The sequence below is a fragment of the Rousettus aegyptiacus genome, unplaced genomic scaffold, assembly GCF_014176215.1.
Source record: "Rousettus aegyptiacus isolate mRouAeg1 unplaced genomic scaffold, mRouAeg1.p scaffold_m13_p_6, whole genome shotgun sequence".
Lineage (NCBI taxonomy): Eukaryota > Metazoa > Chordata > Mammalia > Chiroptera > Pteropodidae > Rousettus > Rousettus aegyptiacus.
Genome location: NW_023416309.1, coordinates 50777150 through 50803632, shown reverse-complemented (window position 1 = coordinate 50803632; position 26483 = coordinate 50777150). Strand labels below are relative to the sequence as shown.

The window sequence follows — 26483 nt, the reverse complement described above, 5'->3', positions numbered from 1 at the left end:
AAAAGGAAAAATTTCATACATGTTAAGAAGTCTGTTAATCTTACCCTTTTTGGTTTTCTTAATCACACCAGAGGTTTAATAAGTAGTCCTTTCTACTTTTCGCTAGTTTTTTTTATGGCTCAACTTTCTTATTATTTCTCTATATTAATACATATGAAATTATTTTAGTGCCAGTTAAGCACAAAAGACGATTGTGAAAGTTATATAGGGCATCTTCTTTCATATACATTTTATTTCTGAAAGTAGGCTTGAAACTTGAATGTATGAAAGCAGAATTTCAATTTTCTAATTATGCTTTCCCTCAGTCCTGGCCACCAGCAAACCAGTAAGAACCTGCACAGGTATGTGAGACGGATCCAGAGAGATCTGCTGAGAAGAAGGCGGAAAAAGGTTCTACCATCAGCTGTTACCCGGCACCCTGGGTTGGTTAGATCAGGCATCTCCTTTCACCACGTATTATCTATCCTCTTCCCCATTCCTATACCAAAGAGGGTCTTTTATAAAGGTAAATATATATATATATATATATAAAATTTAAATATTATAATATAAATGATATTAATGAATTTTGAAAATGGGTACTTTAATATTATATATGGCTCATACAATAAGCAAAACTATTTCCAAGTTTAGGGATATTACAATTAGGCACATTTACATCAGAATATAACTTTTAAAATAATTGACTGATTCTATCATCAAAATTTGCTTTGTATTTACTTAGAAGCTTTAATAACTATAGCACATGCCAAGAATTCATTAAACAGAGGATCGCTATTATTTTGAAGGCTACATAATCAATGCTGTGGAGACACTTCTCTTAGTGAATAAATGATGAAGTTTTACCAGAAAAGATGCAGTCAACAGAAATAGTCAACAAAATACATAGCTAAGAATGATCCTAGAATTAAATGGGGATTTTCCTATTTTATAAATATTAAAAAGAGTTTAAAAATGAGTTAGTTACAGATATAGAATTATTTTGACTAGTATTTTCCAGAAATTTTAAAACTGTTATCTTGTTACGCTTGTCCACCTTGAGTTCATTCTTGTTGATAACAGAGTACTGCAAAGTAAAAATGCAATATTTTCTTAGTGTAGCCTGAATATAATTCTATTACTCTGCTAAATGATGCTTATTCTAAATAATGTTTCAGAAACACTACCACAGTGTTTAAGGATACATTTATGAAAATATGTATTTAGAAACTCTTATATATCTATCAATGGGAGAAAGTAACGTAAATATGACATTTTCATACACCGGCATTAAAAGAACGAAGTGCATCAATACAAACTAACATGGGAAATGGCTATGATATTTTGCTAAGCAATAAGGCAAATTACAGACCAGTAAGTGTGATCCCATTTTTTGCTAAACATACACACTGAAGGTTTCTGGAATGAGGCAATGAGAGAGGAGGCTTTGATGTTTTCCATTTTTGTAGTGTTTGAATTTTTTATTCAATCAATATAACCTACTTTCAAAATTTAAAAATATCTATACATATTTGGTAAAGTAAAAAAAATATATGTGTAAATATACATTTTTATCTGTATATCAAGAGGTTGAAAGTACTTTAATATTATCAGGTGTTTATGCCTTCTTATAAATCTAGGACCATGAATGTGACCTCTATGACCAACTTAAATGGATGACTTTTTCACTGAAGAGGCAGCCGCATTGATTTACTACTTCATAGAAATGCATTTAGTGTCTCTCGATAGCAGGTGTATATTATCTTTTGTGCAGTTTCCATTGCAAATATGCTCTTCACAAAACTACACTATCTTCAAACATTCAGGAGCAAAAATCTCATGCAGTTGACTTTGCAGTTTTGTTTCTGTAACAAACTTCCTGTTGCATTAAACAAGCACAAATATTGGTTATAAAAAATGTAAAATTATTCTAGAAAGAAATTTGTAAGAAAAAGACTAAAATTTTTCAAGTTGTCCCATATGTTTATTATTTGGAGTAAATAAAAAGTCATGATCTAGAACTTTATCTTAGTGACCCTGTTGTTTGATAATAATAAAAATAATGTGTTGTGAGTCCAGTATATAACATTTTTCTATCCTCCCTGAATTCTTCCCAAAGAGAAATAACGAAGGCAGATGGAAGGCCAAAATGTCATAAATACTACTAATATATCGGATGCTGGGGAATGTGGTTTATATCTGCAAGGAAAGGACTTACTAATGTTGAACCCCAGAATTAGACTAACCAAATTCACACCATTAAAGGTAAAATAGGATGCCACAAGCTTTCTCTCATGGAGTTGTACCACTGTAAGACTTAAGGAACGGAGGAGCAGAGTGGAACAGAGGCTCTCTAAGGCAAGCCACCTCCAAAGAGATAGGGAAAAGGAAGGGGCTAGGTTCCAGTTCACCCTTCCAAACTTACCAATCGGACTGAGTCACACTCATCCCTACCTTAGAATAAGAAAGGGAGAGGTGCTGGGAGGTGGGGGAGACTAGGAGGGTTAAACTGGTAAAGCTTTTCCACATGGAAAAAAATCAGAAGAAAGAATTCTATGGGAGCTATCCTGGTGGGTAGAATACACCATGTTTTTGCAAAAAAACGCTGAAAATATATAAAGAACCTTTTATCTCCTTTGTAGTGAAAATAAAATTATATGTAGACTCAATCGTTGGAACAAATGTTCTGAACACTCCTTGTCCTTGACTGTGCTAGATGCACAGACTGATAGAAAAATGAACGAGAAGTGGAAGGAGTTGCCAGTCCGGTGCGATAGGCTGATACACGTAACTACGGCAGAACATGATTAGTGATAAAATGGAATTATAAGCATATTCTCTATGAACGCAGAGAAAGGAATAGCAGAGAAAAGCTTTCATAATTTAGTTTGTTCACTTATTTCTCCATTTCTTTACTCAATGCATACCACAGTCCAACCTCTGTACCGAAATATCAAACCATTAGTATATAATGGTAGACAAAGCAGACAAAATCCCTCCTCTTACTGAGCACGCAGTGGAGACAGAAATTAACCAAATAAAGCACATAAATATGTAATTAAAAAATGGAATCTGTGCTACAAAGGAAAAAATAGGGAAGGAAAAACAACAGAGGTTACACAATTTGGATCATAGGATAAGAGAGGACCTCTCTGAGGAGACGTTTCAACCGAAACCTAAAGGATGGTGTGTGTCCCACCAAGTAGGAGCCAGGCAGGCAGAGTGGTGAACAGATCATTTTAAGGGAAGGAAAGGCATGGGCAGAGATCCTTAGCAGGAAGGAAGCTTGGCGTTCTCGAGGGGGCAGAGTGAGAGGTGACGATGGGGCCGATGGATGAAAATAGTTATCAGGGATGAGGTCAGAGGTCATATTGTGACAGGCATGTAGGCCACGCTAAGGACTTCAGGTTTTATGATATTCATTATGAAGCCACTGAATGATTTTAATAATGGGGAGGATGATTTACAGTGGATTGGAGGGTCAAGAGTGAATGAGTAGAGAGAGATTGCTACTGTGATCCAGGCAAGAGAGGGTGGTACCTAGAACTAGGATGTTAGCAATGGAGACAGAGAAGTAGAAGGATTCAAGAAATATTTTGAAGGTAAAAGCAACATAATTTATTGATAGGTTGGGGTAGGGTAAGAATGATGTGATTTGTGAACATGTCAAAAATGTCTGCTACTTTTTTTTTTTTTTTTTTTTTTTTTTAATGCTTACAGCACCTGGTCTTTCTAGGTGGTCTCCCATCCAAGTACTAACCAGGTGCAACCCTGCTTAGCTTCCGAGATCAGTCGGGATTGGGCATATTCAGGGTAGCATGGTGGTAGACAAAAAAAAAAAAAAAAAAATGCCTGCTACGTTTTGGATTTAAGCAATACCCAGAAAAGACAACATGTGAGCTGGGCCGTAACAACTAAGTTGGATTTTAGCTGACAGTGAAGAAATAGAGGGTACAGAGGTGTGAAGGCCTGTGGCATATTCGAAATTCCACAAATAGTATTCGGATGTACTTGGAGTACAAGGCGTGTGATAAAAACGCAGGGAGACAGAGGATAGGCAGATTACGAAGGCCCTTCGATTTCTGACAATTTTTTTGTTTTTGTTATTTGTTTAGTTAGGGCAGCATAAGTACAGATATATATCTACATTTGTATTAGACTGTTGGGAATTTAGGACTAAAGCTTAGGAAAGAGGGATTAGGGACAAAAATTTGGAAATTATCTACAGATAAGTAATACCATTAGACCAGGTGTAATTGCCCAAAATAAGAAGTACAAAGTACAAAGACGGCAATCAATGACTAATCTTCAGGAAGCCTCTGCATTTAAAGGATAAGCAGAGAAAAACAATGAGAAAGAAGCCTGAAAGGCTTGAAATCTTCATGGACAGTATGAAATAAAAATGAAATCATAAGGAGTTATATAATCATGTCTAGCAATTACAGAGCATTTACTGTGTGCTAAGACCTGTTCTAAGGGATTGATATAAATTAAGTCATTTATTTTTTACTATAATTTTGTGAGGCAGGGGCTATTATTTACTTCATTATTTAGCTGTGGAGACTGAGGCACAGACAAGCTAAATTGCTTCTCCAAGGTCACTAACCTAATACATAGCAGAGCTGGGATTCAAAAGGATTTGTAATTTTAACCTCTATGCTTACTTCCTCTCAAGATCCTGTGCTTTATCATTTCTGCCCTCCCCGGACTAGATGAAAAAAACTAGCTGAGGCATGGTTTTACGAGTCTCCAGAATGCTTCTTAGGAATTAACCCAACCTCCGGCTTAAGTTATTCATAGCAACATTCTACAAGTTAGCTGCCTTAACAAGGGTTAATTAATGATCCCACACTCTTCAATACAGAATATTTTAATAAATAGACATCTTGGTATTTATAAATAGAAAGAATTACCTAAAGCAGAGACCACTAAACCATTGTGATGTAAAGTAGTGTTTTCTACCCTAATGCATGGCATCCAGCTAGAGTTCAACAAATAACCTGAACACGGCAAATTAACTTTAAAAAAAAAAAAACACGTAATAATTATAAAAGAATTCAGTAATAAAGCAAAATATGTATCAAAAATTTCTAATTATTTAGAGTAGAAACAATAAACTCATTGAGATGAACTAAAATTGTTTTTTGTAATTGCTTTCTTACTAAAGTTTAATAACAGTATAATTACAATAACCTTAAAATAAAGCTGGTTGTCAACTGGGGATGGTTTTTCCCACACCCCTGTGTCTAGGGGACATTTTCAGTTGTCGCAGCTAGTGGGTAGAAGCCAGAGATGCTGCTAAAGGTCTTACAGTGCCTAGGACAGCGCCCCCCGCCCCCGCCACCACAAAAAATAACCTGGCCCCAAATGTCAGCAGTGCCAAGTCTGAGAAACCCTCCTATAAAAATAGCATCCACACTGGCAGCAGCTAAACTTAGAAACAGGCAACTATTACAGATTTCAGTATATATAGAAAAAGACCACTCTACCAAAATTTAGGGGGAAAAAATTAATTTTGACATTCATGATAAACTGGAATAAGTGTCATATCATTTCTTGCCATCACTAGCTTCTTGTCATTGCACTAATTATAAGACTGATGGTTCTTTTCTAAAATTTTTACACTCAATACTTTGACTCTGCTCTTCATACTTGAGATAACTTCTGTAGAACATACCAGTGTGGAAACTAAAGCACACATACCAAAGAATTTAAAGCGGGAAGTGATAAATATTGGCATTTCATTTAATGACTGCTAAAATCCAAAGAATGGACTAGGTATATGGGCTAACGTTTCTATACAAATTTCCTGTCACCATCAGTGAAGGAGAAAGCACTAACAGACTTTGTGTGTTTAATTTTAATCCAGGGCAAATTTTTATGACTGAGTGATAAATCCACAACACTGGAGTTCATATTGGGAGCCCTAACACTACTAACAATAATGATTCTAGTGGGCATTACCATTTTTAAAAGTATAAAAAATTAATGAGCAGACTGTCATTACAGAAACTCATTCTGCATCACACATACCACCCAAGAGACTGATATTTCATGCTTACAAAACTTAACATAAAATTAAATTGCAAGTATTTTCTCACAATCTACTAAAATTACGGCCTAAAGCAATACACTGCTAATATGAGGCATTTGTTCAGCTCTAGTGGACATATTTCCTATATGACTTATGTGAAAGGCTTCATTTGCTTCTTCACAGATTCAATAGTGAGGTTCCTTTTGTTATATTAAGCCTAGAAAGCACGGAAACTTCTTTAAAATTAAGCCAGCAAATACTGAATTATGAATAAATGAGTCAAGTTAATAAAAATTTTTTCCCCTCCTTGTGTATGTGAATATATCGTTTTAAACATGAGCCATTCTTTCATTACCCAAATACATATAAAGCATCTGAATGTTCCATACAGAAAATACATTTTCATTCTTTGGAAACAAAACTAGAGTAACAAATTTCAGGCAACATAATAGGATATGATTTTTTTCCCCTCTGAAATCTGGAAAGATAGAAAATAATTTCAATAATTTCTAAAAGAAAAGTTAGGAATAACAGAAAGGACAGTTGTGGGACCAATACTCTGTCTTAATCTGTTACATTTCTTATACCTGAGTCCATTGGGTATAAGAAAAGATAAAATTGATTTTAGTATTATCAGCTCAATGAATCATGAAACTTATGTGCAACACTTTCTAAGCCAGTTAAGTAATTTGTTTATTAGCATGTTTCAGAATACACACAGAATAAGATCTTCATCTAGAATTTAAAAATCCTTCCATTTAGCTGTATGCTGAGATCTATTTGAGAACTTGAAAAATTATCAAATTTTTTATACCAAAGTATAATAAGCAGTTCTTACCTTAAGCACTCAGCATCACTTTGAGGTTTTTCACTGATTTTTATTTTTTCTGCCTCTAGGTATTTTGTAGTACGAATGGCTTCGTTCTCTCTATCTTCAAAAACTAAACAATTAAGAAAATTCTTACAATCTTTTAAAATTCAAACAAAGGTTATTTTTATTTATTCATAAGAATAAGCCTCTAACTTCTGGTGCTCCGTGTAAAATGTATGCCCGAATGATTTGTATTTTTCTACTTTAATACTGTAATTAGAAGCACAAAAAATCTTAACAAAATTTAGGACGTTAAAATATCAGATCAACTTTGATCAAGTCACTGTTTTATCTATTCTTTTTTTATACGAATAACAGCATTATATCCCAATAGGTTGATATATTTTGAATGAATGACCCTATCATGTATATATAAATATACTTATCAGCAAATAAGCTAACACGTAAATGTAATACCTTTAATTTTTCTCTGAAGAGTAAATAATTCTTGCATTAGTTCACTCTTTTGTTTTTGAAGTTCATTTAACTGGCCATTGTCATGTTCCATTGACTTCATTTCTAGAAACAAATAAACAAAAACCATTTTTTAATTACTTAGGCTTTCCATAAATATGTCAGCACTTATTTTTTCTCATGTAGTAAAAATGTAAGCAGCATATGGTAAATTTTAAGTCTAAACTAGCTTCCCTGGGACACTTAGGAATTGTTTCCAATAAAATGACCAGGATTTGTTTAAGCACCCAGAAATGACAGATATGATGCAATTAGCAAAGTAAGACTTTAAATTGCTCTTTTAAATATTGTAAATTCAGAATAACGTAATGCCACTAAGTAAATATATTCAAAGACACAGAAAAAGCATTTGATAAAAACTAACACCCTTTTGTGGTCAACATTTAAATGTAAAATATAAAAGAGCTTGTCATGCGAATAAAGAAAGGAAGGCATTCTGGGTAGAAGAAACAATACTAGCAATATAGTGGAAGCTTAAAACATATAATGAATACTATGCAAGGTCGTTTTAAATATGCTTTAGTTATAAAGGATAGAGTTTTCTTATTATCTCATTAGAAAATTTGTTTTACTTAGTGACATTACGTTATTCTGAACCAGAAACAGTTTCACAGGTGAATTATTTCAAACCCTAAAGGAACAGATAATTTTAGTATTTACATTTTTCTAGCTGGAGAAAGAAGAAAGCTTTTACATTCTTTGTGTTAAGTCAACATAACACTCACAAAAAAGAATAATCTTGCTTTTAAATATTGACCACAAAATCTTAAAGAAAATATTATCAAATGGAATTCAGTACTACACTAAAAGACTGAGACCACAACTAAGGTTACTAATAGGATATTTATTAATAAAATTCACTATGTTAATAGATTAAAGTGGGAAAAGCATATATGATTCATCTCAAAAAGGGGTAGGGTAGGGGAAAATGGAAGGAAGGAAAAGGGGAGAAGAGAGAGCTTCAGTCTGGCATCATGATTAATAGCAAAACTCTAGAAGTATTTCCATGAAGATCAGTCATAAAAAAGGGTATCCAATATCATCACTGCTAAAGACTGAATATTTGTGTGCTTCCAAAATTCATACATTGAAATTCTATTTACAATAGTGATACTTAGAGAAATATTAACGAGAAAGGCAAAGATAGTTGAAATACCTATGCTGTTTTTAGATAGGAACTCAACACTGTGAAGTTATCAATTCTCTCTTAATTCATTAATAAAATTAATGCAGTCCTAATTAAAATACAAGATTATTTTGAACTTGGTAAAAATTTTATCTAGAAAAACAAACACAGGAGAATCAAAAGAAAGGAAAAAGTATTGCCCTGATAGGTATTAAATCATACTCTGAAAGTAGAATAATTAAAAAACAAAGTAGACAGAGTAGAACATAGAAATATAAATTTAATAAATGATAAATGTAGAATTTCAAATTGGTTGGAAAATGGTGAATTAATAAATATTAGTGTTAAATAATATTTTTTGAAAAAAGTTGGATCCCTAAGTTTTTATATCAAAATAAATTCTGGATAGATGTAAAATATAAATGAGAAAAAGGAAACAGAAAGTTACCAGAAAAAATATGGGTGAATATTTTTTATTAATGTTACACAGAGAAAGCCCTTCTAAGCTGGCGACGAAAATCCAGAAGCCATAAAGGAAAAGATTCATTAAAATGATTGCAAAATTTTTAAATTTCTGTACGGCAGACACACAGAGACAAACACACAGAGTATTGTAAAAATGTAAACAGTAAACTAGGAACACAGTTTATAACACATGATGCAGGGCTAACTTCCTAAATTTACAAAAAGCCCTTATAAATCAGTAGGAACAACAACAAAAAATGAACAAAGAATGTAAATAGATTGTTCACGGAAACAGATATAAAAGAGGTCAATAAATTCAGAGAAATAAATCCAATGTTGTGCAAAATTAAAGAATGCTAATTAAGCCAACAATGAAATTAATATCTTTACTAATTGTCAGAGTGGTAAAGATTAAAGTTATTGATAATTCCCAGATTGGTAATGGTATGAGATAGTAATATAGAAAAACAAGCACTCTCCTATACAGTTGGTAAGGAAATTAATTAAGTGTTTTAAGGAGCATAATCTAGCATTAAGTCTCTTAATATTTCCCTTTGACCTGGAAGTTTTAATAGATTTTACCGTATGAAGATATTCACAAAAATGTAGTGAAATATATACTCAGATATTTAGAGGCCCCTGTGGATGGTCACATAGGCTGTTTCCTGATTTTTATTTTTGTTTTCTTCTCAAAACACCACCATTCCTGCTGCCTGTGCACTGTTTTCTATCTTGTCTGGGAACTTCACTTCTGAATCTTTCTCTCTACTGGCTCCAATCCATCAGCATCTAAATATGTTCAAGTATCTCTCATCTCAAAAAGGAAAAATGAAAAAAGGACAACCCTACTTCCCCACTGAAAACCCTTCACATCCACCTTGTTACTGAACCCTATATTATACACAGCGAAACTTCTTCAAATACATTTTCCGCTCCCTTCTCTCTCCTCTCCTTCAGAGACTAATCACTCACAGCAGACCTTTTGAAATTGTCCTACAAGTCCCTGAGGTTCCTTTTCTGTTTTGTTTCATTTTTCTTCTCTTTGGATCGGATCATTTCTATTGCTCTATCTTCGCATTCACTGGCTCCTCTGTCAGCTCTCTTCTGTCATTAAGCCTATTCAGTGGCTTTTCTTCTTCCAGATATTGTATTTTTCAGTTCTAAAATGTTCATTTGACTTTTCTACATTTTCTATTTCTCCACTAAGATTACCTATCCTTTCATATACTACAAGTGTATTTTCCTTAACTCACTGAGCTTAGTCTAAAATAGCTGCTATAAAGCCTTTGTCTGATAATCCCAACGTCTAGATTATTGTGGTTTTGACATCTCACGTTCTTTTGACACTAGGTCACATTTTCCTGATTCTTCATAGGGTGAATAATTTTGGATTGCATCCTAAACATTGTGAATACTGTGCTGTAGACACTGAATTTCTTTTCATAAAAGCTATCCTCTTGAGTGTGAAGTGGTATCTTTTTGTGGTCTTGATTTCCATTTTCCTGATGACTAGTGAGCGTTGAACATCTTTTAATGTACTTATTGGCCATTTCTTTGGAGAAATGTCTATTCGAGTCCTTTGCTCATTTACAAAAAAACTTTTTTTGTGGAGTTCTTTATATATTCTGAATATTAATCCATTATCGAATATATGATTTGCTAACATTTTCTTCCATTCTGTGGATTGTGTTCTTATTCTCTTGATAGTGTCCTTCGATGCACATTTTAATTTCCATGAAGTACTATTTATCTATTTTTTTCTGTTTCCTTGTTTTTAATAACTAAGACTTTTTAAAAAAAGCTAGCTTCAGACTATCTCCTAAGGATAAGACCTATACTGAACTTTGTTCTACATAATGGTTATTAAATAGCCATGCACATTAATAGCACCTAAAGGACCGTAAAAAAATATGTTCCCTATCCTCAGCTGATTCAATAAGGCTGGGATGAGATTCAAGCATTTAATATTTTCTTGAGTTTCTCAGATGTGCACCTCTGGTTAAGAATCTCGGTCCTATACTCTCTACCCAAAGTAATTTATCCATGAAAACCTCATTTCCTTCATCTTTATAAAATAAGACTAATTTAAAAATATAATCCCCATATTTTTGAGGTCTTAATTATGTGCCAGGCAACATTCTATATGCTTAACTATTCTTTCATTGAATCTTCACAATAACCTTGTTAATCCCATTATCATCATCCCTTATCTTTACAGATGAGGAAACTGAGACAAAGAAAAATTAAGCATCTTGCCCAAAATCACATAGCTATTAAGTGGTGAAACAAAGATTTAAATTCAATCAACTTGACTTCAGCATTTATAAACTTTAGGATGGTGATTTATATAGGGGATAAGCCTAATAAATATTACCTGTGATGATAACAATTGCCATGTGCAAAGTACAGTAAGTTACTCATCATAACTCTAAGTCAATACGAATGGTGTGTTTATTACTCTCCACTTACCAAAGGCATCGAAGTAACTATGCTTTAGAAAGGCTTCCACGAAAAACTCATTTTCCATTTAATATCATTTACATTTTCATTTTCTACTTCCTCAATTCTCTCTGGTTCCTTAATCGATTACTACCAGTCTTCGACCACTCTATGATACTGCTTCCGACATCTTCCAATTGTCAAATTAATGTCCTATTTTAATTCACATTCATTTGAGGAAAACTTGGGGGTTTATTTGCTTTTAGTTTTCAAAATAATACTCTCTGCTGTTCTCCTACCTTGTGTGACTACTCTAATCTTTTTCCTTTCCTTAAATGCTATGCTTTCTTAGTTTCTGTCTTTGGTCTTTGGTTCTGGTCTATGTTCCCTCTGAACGATGTCACCAACTCCTCTGGGTTTGGTCCCAAACCTAATACTCTAGCTCCAATCTTTCTTATCAGCTTCACAACAAAATTTCCACCTGCCACCTGGGCATCGCCATCTGTTTATCTCATAGACATCTCCAACTAAAAATACCTGAAGCCAAACACTGTCTTTTTGTACAGAAAAGGCTTCTAGTACCATATTCTACAATATCTCTGAAGTTTGAAAACTGTGATTCTTTCTTGACTTTCTATATTTCTGTCTACATTAATCAGTGATAAAGTCTTGTCATTCTTCCTAAACATCCCTCTAATTCACTCTCTCCTCTCCTTGGCAACTTCCTTAATTCAAGATTTAATCACAGACTGCAATAACCTGCATTCTAGTGTTCCTAAAATGAAATAATCCCCACATCACTATGTAATCTTGTTTCCTAGTTTCAACTGGATTGATAGTATAATGAGGATTATAGCACTAGCCTTATCCCTAGGATAGCTTCTATCATATTGTACTATAAATATCTGCTTACATATTTGATTCTCTCACTTTTTAGTTTTATATCTCCAGGTCCTAGAACAGTACCTATCACATAACAGATAGTAAATATGTATTTGTTTATTGAATGAATGACCAAAAGCTTATGTCACACCTACTTCTAAGGTATTAGAGACTGAACAAAATAAAAGATACATGTCGATTAGGGCAAGTAAGATATAAGTAAAAGAATGGCTACACAACAGCCCAATTTTCTTATTTATAGAGTTAAATTTCTGGAAAGTCTATTGATTCAAAATAAATTATTTTCCTTAATGTCATATAAATTAGGTAATATTATGTATTCATACCCCTTTTCAAAATGTTTGCCTGGTTTTCTAAGTCGGAAATTTCAATCTTCACATTTTCTTTCATCAAAAGCTCTCTTTTCTTTGTTATTTCATACTCGTTATTGAAATCTGTAATTTCCTTAATAAATTTTTCCTCCTCCTCTGTCACTTTTTTCTTCATAGCCTCCTGAAAAATGAAAACGGAAGATCGAATACAGGTGTTAATCGCAATGACATTTTTTAGTGATTTAAAATTCTATTATTTGGAATTATGAACATCAAAATATAATATTGCACATTCTGGTATTATTACAAAAATGCTTTACTCCTCCAGCAACATCAATAAAAAAAAATTATAGGTATTAAGTAACAACAACCACTTTCACATGAAAGGCTTATTCTTAATGTTTTGAGAGAATTATTGATACAGAAATCCTACGTTCATCATTATCTATGTGGTTGTGCATTAAACTTATAACAATATATGCCATTTTGTCATTACAATATAAATTCAGTGGTAAAATAATTAAAATGACCAAACTTGAAAATAAAAATCTACCTTATGGGAAAAAAAGAGAAAAACAAAAAAACAAGGTAATCTAAGGAAACCTATTAAAATGCATACAATGAAGGTAAAACTATATATCCACTTCAAATTCGGTTCTAAATAACAGTTTATATTTTATAAAATAGCAAAATGCAGTAGGAATAAAAATTTCTAAAAACTCTGGACAATGCTAGAATATAAACTTTTTGACAATGCTAGAATCTAAACATTACTAAATTTATCTATTTTTTTCTAAGAAACGTCAACTAATCATTAGCTACATTTGGAATCTGGCCATATCATTTATAAATCACTGGTGGTGATTCTGTTCACTTTAGATATATATTTTAAAATGCATTTTCTTTGAAATGTCAATTAATTACACGTTGTATTCGTAAACCGGCCCTGTCACTTGAAACTACTGAGTCTGTTGGCTCTGATGTATGATAAAAAAATAAAATCTATCCTTTCACCTAAATCCATAAATGTCTGAAATGTGAACCTCTCTGCTTTTCAAAAGTATTAAAACCAATGTCTAGAAGCCTGAGCAATTCAAATCAGTTTCACTATTTCTTTTATGCTTATTACAATTGCAAATAATTTCTATATTGCATCCCTGCCAATAGACTTCTTTCAAACTATATTATACTACCAACTGGCTTTAAATAGCACTTAATACTTTCCCATATCTGAACAGAACTATCTGCCAATATGCATAAGAATAATTTTCTAAAAGTATACCTAAGTGTATTTAAATACTTTTGATATGGTTAGTGAAACAGATTTTTCTAAGTGGCTGGAGACTTACAAAGGTTTGGAGAAGCATATTCCTTTGGTCTGTAATTTCACTGCACTGCCTTTCTAAAGCATTTTCATGAGTTTTCATAAGCTGTAAGAGGAAGGATTTTTCAGAAAACTGTTGAACCTTTAAATGAAAAAACAGAAATCAGAATGAAACAATTAGACATTTTAGGGTAACTGAGTTAACAGAACAAACAGATTTGTATAATATAAAACATTTTCTATATTACCTACAAAATACAAATTATAATTCGCATTAAACATCTTACTTTATATGCACTACCTTATAACATTTTATAAGTGGTTTATAATTACTATTTTTATAATCTCATCCCCCAGTAAGACTAATAGGCTCCTCGAGGGCAGAGAAATTTTTTATTTTTTCTTTCCAATATCTAGCACATTCCTTAGCTTAAGTACTAAAGGTTTTTGACTATATACATTGAAATCTGCCTTAAGATAGCTTGTTTTAAAGAACAAGTTTCTATTCTCATATAAGGAAGATAGGAATGAATAAATCATATATAAAACTTGACTAATAAAATAAAATCTACAAACCATAAGCAAAAACTCAATCCCATGACTGCAGTTATACTAAATAAAACACAAATTTACTATAATCTTCAAATGGGTTTTTAGAACTCATTTTTTATTGTAGTACCTCATTTCGTTCTAACTAGCAAAAGATATAATAAACATTAGTATTAGATATGTAACTTATTTCATTTGGGCCATGAAGAATAGCATCTCTTGAGACCATGAATATTGAAATGAAAGTCAGGAAGCTGTAATATATAGAAGCTATAAATAATGCTGGACTAGAAACACTCTTTCCACTACATTCAGTACTGGCCCTCATAAGAAAGCATCACTTCTAGTCTGAGGATATTCCCATCTCCACAGAGAAAAGAAAAAGGAAATAAACCCAACTTAAATTATAGAAAGCAAGATTTATGTTAGTCTTTATGAACTTCCTCAAGGTGAGAGACAGGCTGTGAAATCTCTGTTCCAGAAAATACTGAATAGCAAAGAGCTTAGAAATAGTCTAGTCCAAAGGCAATGGGTTGGCCATTTTGAAATGATATGGCTCAAAAAAAAAGTAGCCAAAATAAAACAAAATATGATCTTACATTTATATATTATCAAAGTACATCTGCCCACACCTTCAGTGCTCGGTGCTATTCTCACCAACTCTATCTTTAGACAGACGTTAATAAAGAAAGATTGAAGACATGAACTTTACATGACCAGAGAGAGGAATTCAGAAAGTACTTTTAAAATTGGGAAAAAACGGAAGAGAGCAGTTAGTATTTTACTGTCTGAAAAGACAAATTAGAAAACATAAGTCCAGATCTATAAAATAATACAGAAATTGGTGACAATGGCAAATAAGAGTATGATCATGAATTCGATCACATTTATTTGCAATAAAAAATATTTCAGAGCTATTTAGTATTTATTATATAAGTGAGAATAAAATGAGTTGTAGAAAAGTCAAACACCTTAACAAAGGATATATAATTCATTAGGGGTAAATCCGGGACTAAAATAGAGACTTTCTGACTTCCTTTCTTTGAAATCATGATGTTAACGTGAAAATATCAGAACTATTTCAAAGTAATAAAGAGATGCTTCAGGAACTAAAAAGAGACTTCAGTCTCCAAAAATAGTATTACGTGAAAACATACAAGTTTAAGAAAAAAAAGTTATTGACTACTAGGTCCATCAGAGCTTATTAAGAGAAGGCTGCTTGCAATATATACCTAACCTTCACAGTTGCTATCATCGACAGTAACCATAGATGCTTGCAAAAATGCTTTGAGACCAAGTAATGGGCTAGATAAATTTTGGTTTAATCCAGTAATGAATTTCATGTATTAAGCCTTTCAGAAAACAAATTCCTGAATTTTAATTCTATTTCTGCCACTGACATGTTGTAAAAGATCTGTGTTGAAACCTAAAAATAGAGAATATATTACTTATCAAACTAAAAATTTTTAAAATAAGACATAAGCACATTTATTATTCAAGTTCAGAAAAGGCTTATTACAGATTCAGAAATTAAGGCATTTTGTTAAAGCTATCACCCATTAAGACTTAAATTATTAGTGAGCTGATATCTTCTTTTTCAAAAGGAAAAATTAGGAATATAAAAGAAAGATATTAGACATATTGACATTGAATTAGGATATTTTATCATAACCTGAAAAATTAAACCTACATACCCTAAACGGAAAAGTAGATAGCTATTCAAACAACTTATAAGAAGGTTCTATCTATAATTTTCCTCTTCCCCTAAAATCCTATGTGAATTATCCATATTCGGGTCTGTTCTGCTTCTTTGTTTTTATCATTAGTTTACTTTTCTTTATTCCTACTTTCTGTCTTATACTCTTTTATCCTTTGCTTCCACATTTTCCTCTTTTAATCGACCTAAAAAATCCCAGTCAATAACTACAGAAAAATTACAGTAATACTGACTCTTAAATTTACTTAGGATCTGTGATTAATAATAATAATAATAAATGCAAAAAGAAATTGGCAAGTAGGGGAAACAGCATAATAGAGAAAGAGGTAGGAATTTGAGAAAGCTGAAGTCAGGAAGGCCAGAAAAGAACAGAGGGCTACAATATGCTGATTCACACGTGGAGGACAGTGGTAAGTTAGGGCTGCAAAGCTACATGGGTTCTAATATTAGAAAGAGAACTTACCTATTTCAATGGAATTAAAGGGACAAAAATTTTTAGATCTGACCAGTTCCTCTCTACCAAGTACAAGTGAGTAACTCTTAAGAACTAAAATAGTTTTTCATGGTCACCTCTTTGCAGACTGTGTTTCTTACTGTTCTTTTCTTGTTTTTTTTTTTTTCCTTGTTATCACAAGTAATTTCTTAAATTACTTTTCGCATTCTTGTTTTTGAAAACCAGACTTACTGATAGGTAAAATTTAGGTAAAAAGTCCAAATATAACCCTGAACATATTGATAGGATCACAAAATGAGGTCATTTCACAGAATAAATTATCATCAGAAAACTCTCTCACCTCTCTTTTGTTGCAAAAGTGATGCGGGGATCAGAATTGGGAAGATAGTAGAAGAGATGTGAAATCATGACTTAAATATTTTTTAAACTATCAACACTATTTCCTAGGTAACCCGGGAATCCCAAGGGGCTATGAAAAACAACAAAAAAGGTTGGAAGGTTCCTAGTAGCAGCAACGGAAATTTCTTTCTCATCTCTTTCCTTCCTATGACTGCAAATGAAAAAAAAATATTTGCATGTAGCCTTAAAGTTACATTCTAGAATCCAATAGCCACACTTTGTCAGAAAATATTGCTGTTTTGGAAACTTTTAATTGATAGCAGTGTCAACACTCTGGTTAATTCTCCTTCTCTTGGCAATAAAGATTCTTTTCCCTTTCCCTATTTTATTCCTTGTGGGATTTTTAAATGATTTTTCAATGAAGTTTATAGTTTTCCCAGTGAGCTGACTTCTCTGGTCAACTAGGTCAGTTTCAGCATAGCCATGATTTGTGTACTCTGACTGCCTGCATGCCTTTAGGTATTTTTCTGCCAGAAGAACTTGAAAATCCAAAATGACTAGGAATTTTAAATTAATGTTTGGGTCCAAGTAAGCAAAGTAAAAAGCTACTTTTCATTGTGGTAGCTGTTGTTTAAAATAATCTCAGCCTTTAGAAACTGACATTTTGCTGATTAAATGCTCCACCCAATATAACAGGCAACTTTACATAAGAAAACAAAGAGTTTGGAGGAGATTTTACATTCGTAAGATCATAGCAATTGGGGACAGAATGTGTTTCTTATGACTATGATAAAAGACATTTAAACACCAGAGAACACCAGTGAGTACAGTATCAATAACATATATGAAGGCTTTTCAAAACATAGATTTTTTATAAATACATTTTTTCACCACTGATGCAATGCCTATGGATTAACTCAGTATGACAAGTAATCTTAATATAGCACATAAGAAAGGTTCAATATTAGGAAATATTAGTCCTTAAACTCCTATTCCCTCTCCAGTCTTCTACCAGTCCCCTCAATCCTTCTCTCCAGCCACACTGCCCGCTTTATGATTCCTAGAACATGCTTTCTCCTGAAGGCCTATGCACTGACAGTTTTCTGCACGGAAGTCTCCTTCCTCAGATTCTTCATGGTTCATTCTCAAACCTCAGTCTCTGCTCATCTCTCATCTTTTCGGGATCCCTGATATGCCCACTGCTATTTAAGTTTGTTCTAGAAGTTCTTGTTAATGTAACATGGCAATAAAAAGGAATAAGAGATATAATTATCCAAAAAGCTGACACGCAATTCTCTCTTTTGGATTTTGTGGGGCAAATGTCATTAGTTTTAACTTAATAAATCCAAGAAAATCTACTGAGAAACTGTTAGAAATGAAAAGAAGCTAGTAATTTTAGTAAATATCAAAAAAAAAAAACAAAGTATCTTTTGCAGCTACCAACAATAGAAAAAAGCATGAAAAAGATTCTATTTACAACAGCGAAAACAAAATAAACGAAACCCAAATACACTTAACAAGAGATAAATAGGGGCTCATGATAAAGAGGAAAAGCCCATTTTCGAGTAACAATCTGATTTTTTTCCTACTGTGGTTGTCGCATGACTTCATTACGTCCTCTTTTCTGTCTTCTAATGGCTATGAATATTAAACCAAATTAAGACAATAAAAATTCATTCCCATCTTTTGACATTTTTTTCTTTCTCATATAACTGTACTTTGCCTATCATTAAAGGAGAAACTAAACTATATTTAAAACCATGAAACCAGTCTGAATCAAAAGAAGCGGAGGTGGGAAGCCTTTCAACTTATCTTGAAATATTAATTCAGGCAATAACAATTCATAAGACCACAGAAGTACCACAGGCTAGATGAGAAATTTATTCCAGCAATACTGAAATCACAAGCACAGCTGTTAAGTGCCCGGTATGCCTTTGACCTCTTCATTCACCTTTTCTGAACCCATCTGGTATTTCTAAGTCCAAAGCCAAACTAAATCTACTCTTCTCAAAATAACCCCCATTCTCCAACTATTCTTCCCTTTTCCTCAAATAAAACTCCCATTCCTAGAGAACTGCTGATTAGGGAAAGAGCAGTAAAGCAGAAATACTGATAGGCCAAGAACATTTTGTAGCGACACTCCTTCCTTAAGCTGCAAGACTTACTAGAAGGAACTTTGAAATAAGGTGACTTTTGTGATGATACCTGACAACTCAGGAGGCAGTACCTAGCCTTAACATCACTACATCTTCTCATTCTGTCAGGATATAAAACAATGGAATGCTGAGAGTAGTGATTTTTCATGGACTGCTTTTAATAGAACTATAAAATGTCACAGATACCTTAAAATACACATTTCCTCATAATAAGAAAATTTGGCACATGAGCAAGAAAAAAATCATACCTCAGTCAAAAATACTACAAGAACACCAGAAACTGGGTTGAGGATATTCACATCAACTTGTCAACGAGCAGATTTAGATTTAAGAAGACAGTTCATTCTTCAAGAACTCAAGAAAACAAGAATGGGACAAAGAACAATTTATATATTGTATCTGCTGGCAAACTCTAATCCTGAACAGTTCTCCAGAATAACAACATAAGCACTATTTAAAAATAGGATTTTTTACTGTAACAGAAGAGAAAAAAAAGAATTACCTGAAAGATTACATCTATAATATCTCACTACAGGGTGCAAGAAAAATTGCTAATCAATTACTTGATGTCCTCAAGAGTATGCAATGTTCACTAAATAACAAAACAAGTAAGGACATAAGAGAGTGGGATAAAAATACAAGCTGAGATAAAAAGACAGAAAATTAAAGAAATGTAAAGACAGTGACACAGAATTGAAATTTGCAGAGTATTAAATAACAGAACACTGCATAAGATGGAATCAATAATGTCAAGCAGAAAAAATTTTCCAAGACTGCTGGGAACTAGCCAATCAGATAATTCAGAGAACAGAGAACAAAGACCTAAGCTATAAGACTAGAACGGTTGTAACAGAATATAATGGTTGAGGTTGTTAATGGGAGGCTCACCCTTGTTTTAGATAAAATTAATAAAAACATCTACATATAAACTTGGAATTATAAAGAAAAAACAAACAAACAATTTCTACAAGCAACTAGGAAGAAAAATGAAACAAAACAGGTAACCTAAAACAATTTTTTAAAAACCTGGGCTGACTTTAAGAATTCTCTTCTGCACTAATAACTTTTAGAAGATAACAGTGCTAATAGTGCTAGATCTATAAAATTTTCTAAACACTGATTTGAGTAAGAATACATGTACGGCTTTCATTCAAGTATATGAAATGGAAAAAACTTTCAGATATTAATGGCTTAGAAAATGTCATGTTATATTCTTCCTGAAAAACTACTTGGACAATTACATAGACTTACCAAAAGATTAATAAAAAAATAAGAACTCAAGAATGAGGTAGTTGAGGCATTAGTAATTTTATAGTGAACAATTTTGGTTAATATGACAGTCTAAACAAATGTGGAAAGGACCCACTTTCTACTCAAATATGGAGAAATGCTGGATAAAATATAACTAATTTAAAACATCTATTTTTTACATAGCTAAGCTGGAAATGAGACAGAGAAATCATCATGTTGGAAAGCATCGTGCTAGAATTTGAGCCCAGGGGTAACTGTAAGATTGGATAAAGGCATCCGAGGCTAGTATGCCCACAAAAGATTAAAAGTCAAGGCCAAAGGGAGCTGGAACGGGGCTCACTGAATAAAGTCAGGAATCCAGAAGTGTCTATGCCAGCTACACAAGGAGAGTAACAAAACTCCATCTGCTGGCTTAAAGGTGCAGCATTTAAGAGATCTGATTCCACTGAGACAAGAGTAGAAGAGTCGTCATACCCTAGAAACTTCAACCCCACACTTGAACTGTTCGTGATGGGACAAATATCTCTTACCCTTGCAGTGCAGAAATCCTGAGCTCAGAAATGAACATAAGAACTGGTCCCCAACTAGTGAAATCTGCAAGGCCCTGGCAATAGGGAATTAAACTGCTATTTCGGGACATCTTTTTTATCAATGGAATATTTGGGACTCCCTAGAAAGAAAAGCCCTGCTAAAGATGAGTTCACAATAAAATATTTTTAAACACATAAGAAAATACAATGCCATATAAGCAAGTCATCAGATGAAACAGGCAGAATTTACAGAAGAGGCAAAATGAAAACAGAATTCTTTGAGAAAAATTTTAAATCAATTTATTCACTGAATAATGTTTAGTTAACATCTACTATTCTAGGTACTGGAAAAATTAGCGAACGAAACAGATAAACCCTTCTCCCAGCCCCTACCCCCTCTGGCCTTCGCCTTTTTGTCCTCTGTATTTGTGGGTCTGTTTTCAGTTCGTCTGTTTTCAGTGAAGTGATGGCAAAGTCCAGAATATGATTACAGAAATACGTGGCTGCAGTAGAAAGAAGAAGGTCGGTGAAGATATGGAGAACTAACAGGCCGTATCTGCAGGGTGGCAGCTGAATAGTCCATATAGACAATGATATCATCCAAGCTGGTGGCAAGAGTCAAGATGGAGTGGAAGCCTGAGAGCCAGGTGCCAAATTCTAAGGAAGAAGGGACCATCCAGTGAGTTAGTGGGATGACAGAAAAGGGAGGGCGAACAAATGGTAGAGTTTAGAATGAAGTCTGAGCTACCACAAGTGGATAGAGAAATATTTCAGAAGTTGCATCGGAGAGTGAAAAGGATACCCACCAAACCTCCAGCTATGAAGCACTGCGAGTTAGAAAGAAAAATCCTCCTCCACAAAATGGCTTCCAGACTTAGAAATATATCCACTGGCTATGGAAGCTTCTCCCAGCCCCTGCCCACTCTGGCCTTCACCCTACTACTGTCTTCTATATTTGTGGGTCTGTTTTCAATTTGTTTGTTCTTTTTGTTTCTTAGATTCCATGTATCAGCGAAATCATATGGTATTTCTCTTTTTCTCTCTGACTTATTTCACTCAGCATAATATTTCTAGGTCCATCTATGTTATTGCAAATGATAGGATCATTTTTTTTAATGACCAAGGTGACTGCAGAAGGGGTAATATACCTAAGGTTATGGATTAAGACTTTAAAAAATCAGCTGTATAAGTTCAAGACAGGAGAGATTTGGCTTAAAGGAATTTCAAGTAAAAACATAATAGGTACCACAAGCAACTAGGTATAACTACCCCCCAAAGTGTCTTGGTCACAATGAATGAAACTATAGGCATGTGTTAAAATTGTAACAAGCAGAATTCCCAATCTATTTTCTAAAATTAACATTAAATAATTCACATCTACTGCTATTTAAACAAATCTTAATTAGAAGGGAGAAATAATGCCCTTCTTTTATCTGTTTTTAAGGAACTTTTTAATCAACGATAAAATTAACTTTAAGCAATATGTGAATTTTTTTGATTAAAATTTAAAAAAATCTCAATTACAAAACTTCATTTCAATATTGTAAATGATACTAATTTGAGATTTTGTTCTTTCCCTACTTAGGCTTAGGTAATGGAATAATGATGAATATGACGTTGGCCACTATTCTGGGAGGGTTCCTAACTTTTAACAATTAAAGAATATGTACATTTCGCAGTAAAGGAAAGAAGCCATCTTAAGTTACTTCTTTATTTAAATATAATTTTATTTTAGAAGTTCATAACATTTTATTATTGTTATGTTTAACTTATTGTCTATGCAATAAGTTAAAATTGGGAGAAGAAAAAATAAAATCTCAGATTTTCCTTCATTTTACTTCCTCTTAAGGGAGTATTGTACTGTTAGGTTTTATATATGTTCATAAAAATTAAATGCTCAAATTTTAACTATACACTATTTTTAAAATAGAAAAAAAAACTTCTTTCAGATGGTTAAAGAAACTACAAATATTCTGTGAGTCCTTAATTTTGATTTGCTGTCATCAATACATAAAACCTTTTCCCTTGACTATCAGAAGCTTTAGGTATACTGGTAAGCATTAATGCAAATCCAAGGGATGTTCTTGTCTGTTTTCATATTACCAAACCTAACCAGGCATACTGTAGTTGTCCAATTCACAAACTACTCATACTATAAAATCTGAGACTTCTGCAACCATATATTTTAAAGAACTCGTTGAGCCCTGAAAGGCAAATGCTATCATTCAAGTTCTAATTACATGCTACCTGGGTTTTACAGAACAAAAGAAAAATGAATACTGTACTTCCTGAACACATTTTTTGACCACAAGCAACTTCCAAAATAAATGCCCCAAATATTTTCTGACAGTATCACTGAACATATAGCTCAAGCACTGGCCTATTCAAATTATATTCTAGTTTATCTTTATGGTGCTTCTACTTGATAAATTGGTCAATAAATGACAAGTCAAATAGTCAAGTAAATATATTTTCATTATTATTGGCAAACATATAATTAACTTTGAGAATAAAAGAAACAAGAAACCAACTTACAGTTATTTCTGCAGGTCTTCCCATTAGCCATTTACATTATAACTGTGTTTCCACTTTAAACACCTTTATATACACATACATACACACCATTTTGACCATGTGATAAATGAAATTACTTCAATTACAAGCTAGTATTGTGAACTGTGACCCTCATATATTAATTTTATTAGTAAGATACAATTATATTATTACCCACACACATGAGCTGATTAAAAAGCAATGCACATTTATGAGTCTATATTAATTAGTTATCTCAGCAAATGTTTCTAAACAATGTTAGGAATTTGCTCTCTCTTTTCTCAAGTATAAATATATAAATCAACTTTTTTTGTATGTGTATATATTGACAAATTAATTTCCATTTACCAGCAAACAGGCTGCTAACAAAGAAAATGTTACAAAGAGTAAACCTAATTGTTTTCAAAGAAGATATTCAAAGAGTAAATCTTTTTTTTCCCCCCTTAACATTTGTTATCTGTCAGGCCAATATCATCACCAATCCAGGAAAAACACATGTTGTACAAAAACTTACATAAGTGACCTTTAAAAAATATTGCCCTAAATTAGATGCAAAAGCTTCAGATACATTATTATAAGTGAGTTTCACGAAAAAAGTTTAAGATGAGCTCAAGAAATCTGTTTTAATAAAACATGCTGTTGTACTTTCATTATGGTAGTTTATCTTTAAGTTATACTCCACGGATAAGCTATTTAATCTCCACGTTTCCTCTCCTATTAAGGGATATTAATGATGGGGCCTCCTTACAGGATTCCTGGCAAGATTAAAGGAGTTAATACAGGTGTACTATTTAAAAGAGTGCCCGGCATACAGTAAGTGCTCAATAAGTGTTGGCTATGCATTCCCTAATTGTATATGAATTGGTTATTCTAATAGCTTCTAGTTACCAATCCTCAAAGTGTCTTAATTCTTTTGAAAGAAAAAGAAAGCTATATCATGACATTCTTAATGCTTTGCCCATCCCATTAGCTTTTAGAAGTTGTTAGCAGCTAGTTCGTCTGCTACTCATAGACAAAGCAGGACCTAAAGTCGCACTGAATAATAGTTACAAATTCTGTTTGCAAAGACAGCACTGTCCCTATTAGCTCATTATTAGTCCTCATTTATTCATTTAAAATGCTAATGTATACTAATGTATCCAACTGGGTGTTGGATTCAGGCCGTGGGAATAAAAATGGATAAGAAAAAAAATCCAGATATATATTGCTCACAAAATAGTGAGAGACACAAATGCAAACACAGATATGTACTGTAGTTTGATCGTAAGGTGGTACACTGAATGTTATAATAAAAAAAAATTTCCAAGCTGTCCAAGGGAGTGCTTTACAGGTGATGTTTGAATAAGACTCAGAAGGAACTGCAAAAGCTCCTCAGGTAGAGGAAGGGCCTATAACCACTTCATTCAAAAAGAGAACTGTAAATTCCTCACAGTGGTAAATTAATAGACATATTTTAAGCAAACAGACTTCTCAAACAGATTTCCCATTGCACACTGCTTGCTTAGTATATCTTTAGGAGTTGAGTAAATATTCTTTGTGTGACTGCCCCTGCCCACAGCAAGGCCTTCATTGCGATATACTTGGATGGTGTTCTTAGCTCTCATTCTCCCAGAGCTCAGGGAGATCTTCTGAAAACCACTTTTATCACACCACCTTCCAATCAAAAACCTGCAATGGCTTCCTCCTCTTTCCAGGTATGAGCCCTCTCTCCCAGTAAACCTCGGGTATGTCTCCCTTTTGTTCATACCCTCCACTGCCCCGAACGCTTTTCTCCTATTGCTTTGCTCTACAAAATTTACCCACCCTTCAAAATTCTCCTAAAGAAGCCATCTGATTCCCTTGCTTCTATTTTAAATAACAATTTTACAAATGCTGCAAAAAAAGAGAAAAATGCTAGTAGAAAAATTACGCTTTTAGATAAGAGATATGACCAAAATGTGTTAAAGAACTGAAAAACGGAAGGCAGAGACTCATTTCAAAGTTATATTCAATTGTTACATCAACACAGCACACTTTTTAAGTTATTTATTATTCAAAATGTATATACTGCACCAACTACTTACGTGACAATTTTTTTTCCAATGACATTGCGTTCTTTTAAAACGTTAACCATCCCATAACACGGACAATGACTTCTTCGTTACTAAACTGGTTTCTTTAGGAAGAATTCTCACTAGAAAGGAAGGTGTCACTGGATTCAGATTTCAAATATCCCCAGCCAACATGGAACTAAGCTAGCACTGTGCTCCTTGTTTGAAGGACAACCAGTTATATGATAAAATATTCTCAAAAAGTCAACACGGACTTTTTCAAGTGCTGAGAAACAGATTCCACACACCTTAGATTCCAACTTGACTTTCTCTTCATTCAGCTCCTCTGTTGCTTTTTTAATTTTTTCACGACATCTGCTTATTTCCGACCTGACTGTAAAACAAATTCAACCCTTGAATAGATCAACCTTCCTAAAGGCCCCATTTCTGTGCCCTGTGATACGTCGGCTTTCAGCTGTCTTGCCCCCCGGTGTGGAAAGCAGACTCCCCTCCCTGCTCGGACCACTGCTTTGGAGATTGCCTTCTGCTCCCAGCCCCCAACTGGAGAAGACAAAGGCCCCATGCAAAGCCCCCAAGGTGTCCCTTCGACCTTCGCGCAGCAGGCGGCGACTCTCCTCGGCCTGAAGCTCAGAGAAGATGATGTGCTGAAACAGGGACTCCAAACTCATGCCGGGCCCAGGTTGCCACGGATCCTTTCTTTGCCCTTAAATGTTTCAGACCCGAGTCCGAGGATCCTGGAAAGCACAGTAAAGAGGGGGGCGTATGGACGGCTCGCCCCAGCTGCGGGCCCCCGGCCTCTGTGTCCTCGGTAAAGCGCGTCGACCCCGTTTCTCCCTCCCCCGCGCCTCCCCCCACTCATGAGGCGTCTTGACCTTTGCCCTCGGACGCATTTCCTGTCGTTTTGCTATCCTGGCGGCAAACCGAAGTGGAGGCCGAACACCATGGAGGCCCGAGGCC

General features: G+C 33.7%; 1 protein-coding gene and 1 pseudogene across 3 annotated transcripts in view; both read right to left on the bottom strand.

The window, feature by feature from the left end:
- CCDC172 (coiled-coil domain containing 172) overlaps window positions 1-26483 on the bottom strand; it is a 32781-nt gene that overhangs the window by 6118 nt on the left and 180 nt on the right. Inside the window, exons 1-7 of one of the 3 annotated variants that reach the window (XM_036223692.1) lie at window positions 26399-26445; window positions 26116-26260; window positions 25814-25899; window positions 13952-14068; window positions 12618-12783; window positions 7302-7403; window positions 6852-6954 (exon numbers count right to left, since the gene is read on the bottom strand). In XM_036223692.1, the coding sequence (XP_036079585.1) occupies window positions 6852-6954; window positions 7302-7403; window positions 12618-12783; window positions 13952-14068; window positions 25814-25899; window positions 26116-26194 (653 nt within the window). In that variant the 5' untranslated portion in view covers window positions 26195-26260; window positions 26399-26445. Of the gene's footprint in view, window positions 1-6851; window positions 6955-7301; window positions 7404-12617; window positions 12784-13951; window positions 14069-25813; window positions 25900-26115; window positions 26292-26398; window positions 26446-26483 lie in introns of those variants that run through there. The other 2 variants (XM_016142483.2, XM_036223693.1) reach the window with 2 other exon arrangements.
- LOC118604225 lies at window positions 3691-3809 on the bottom strand (annotated as a pseudogene).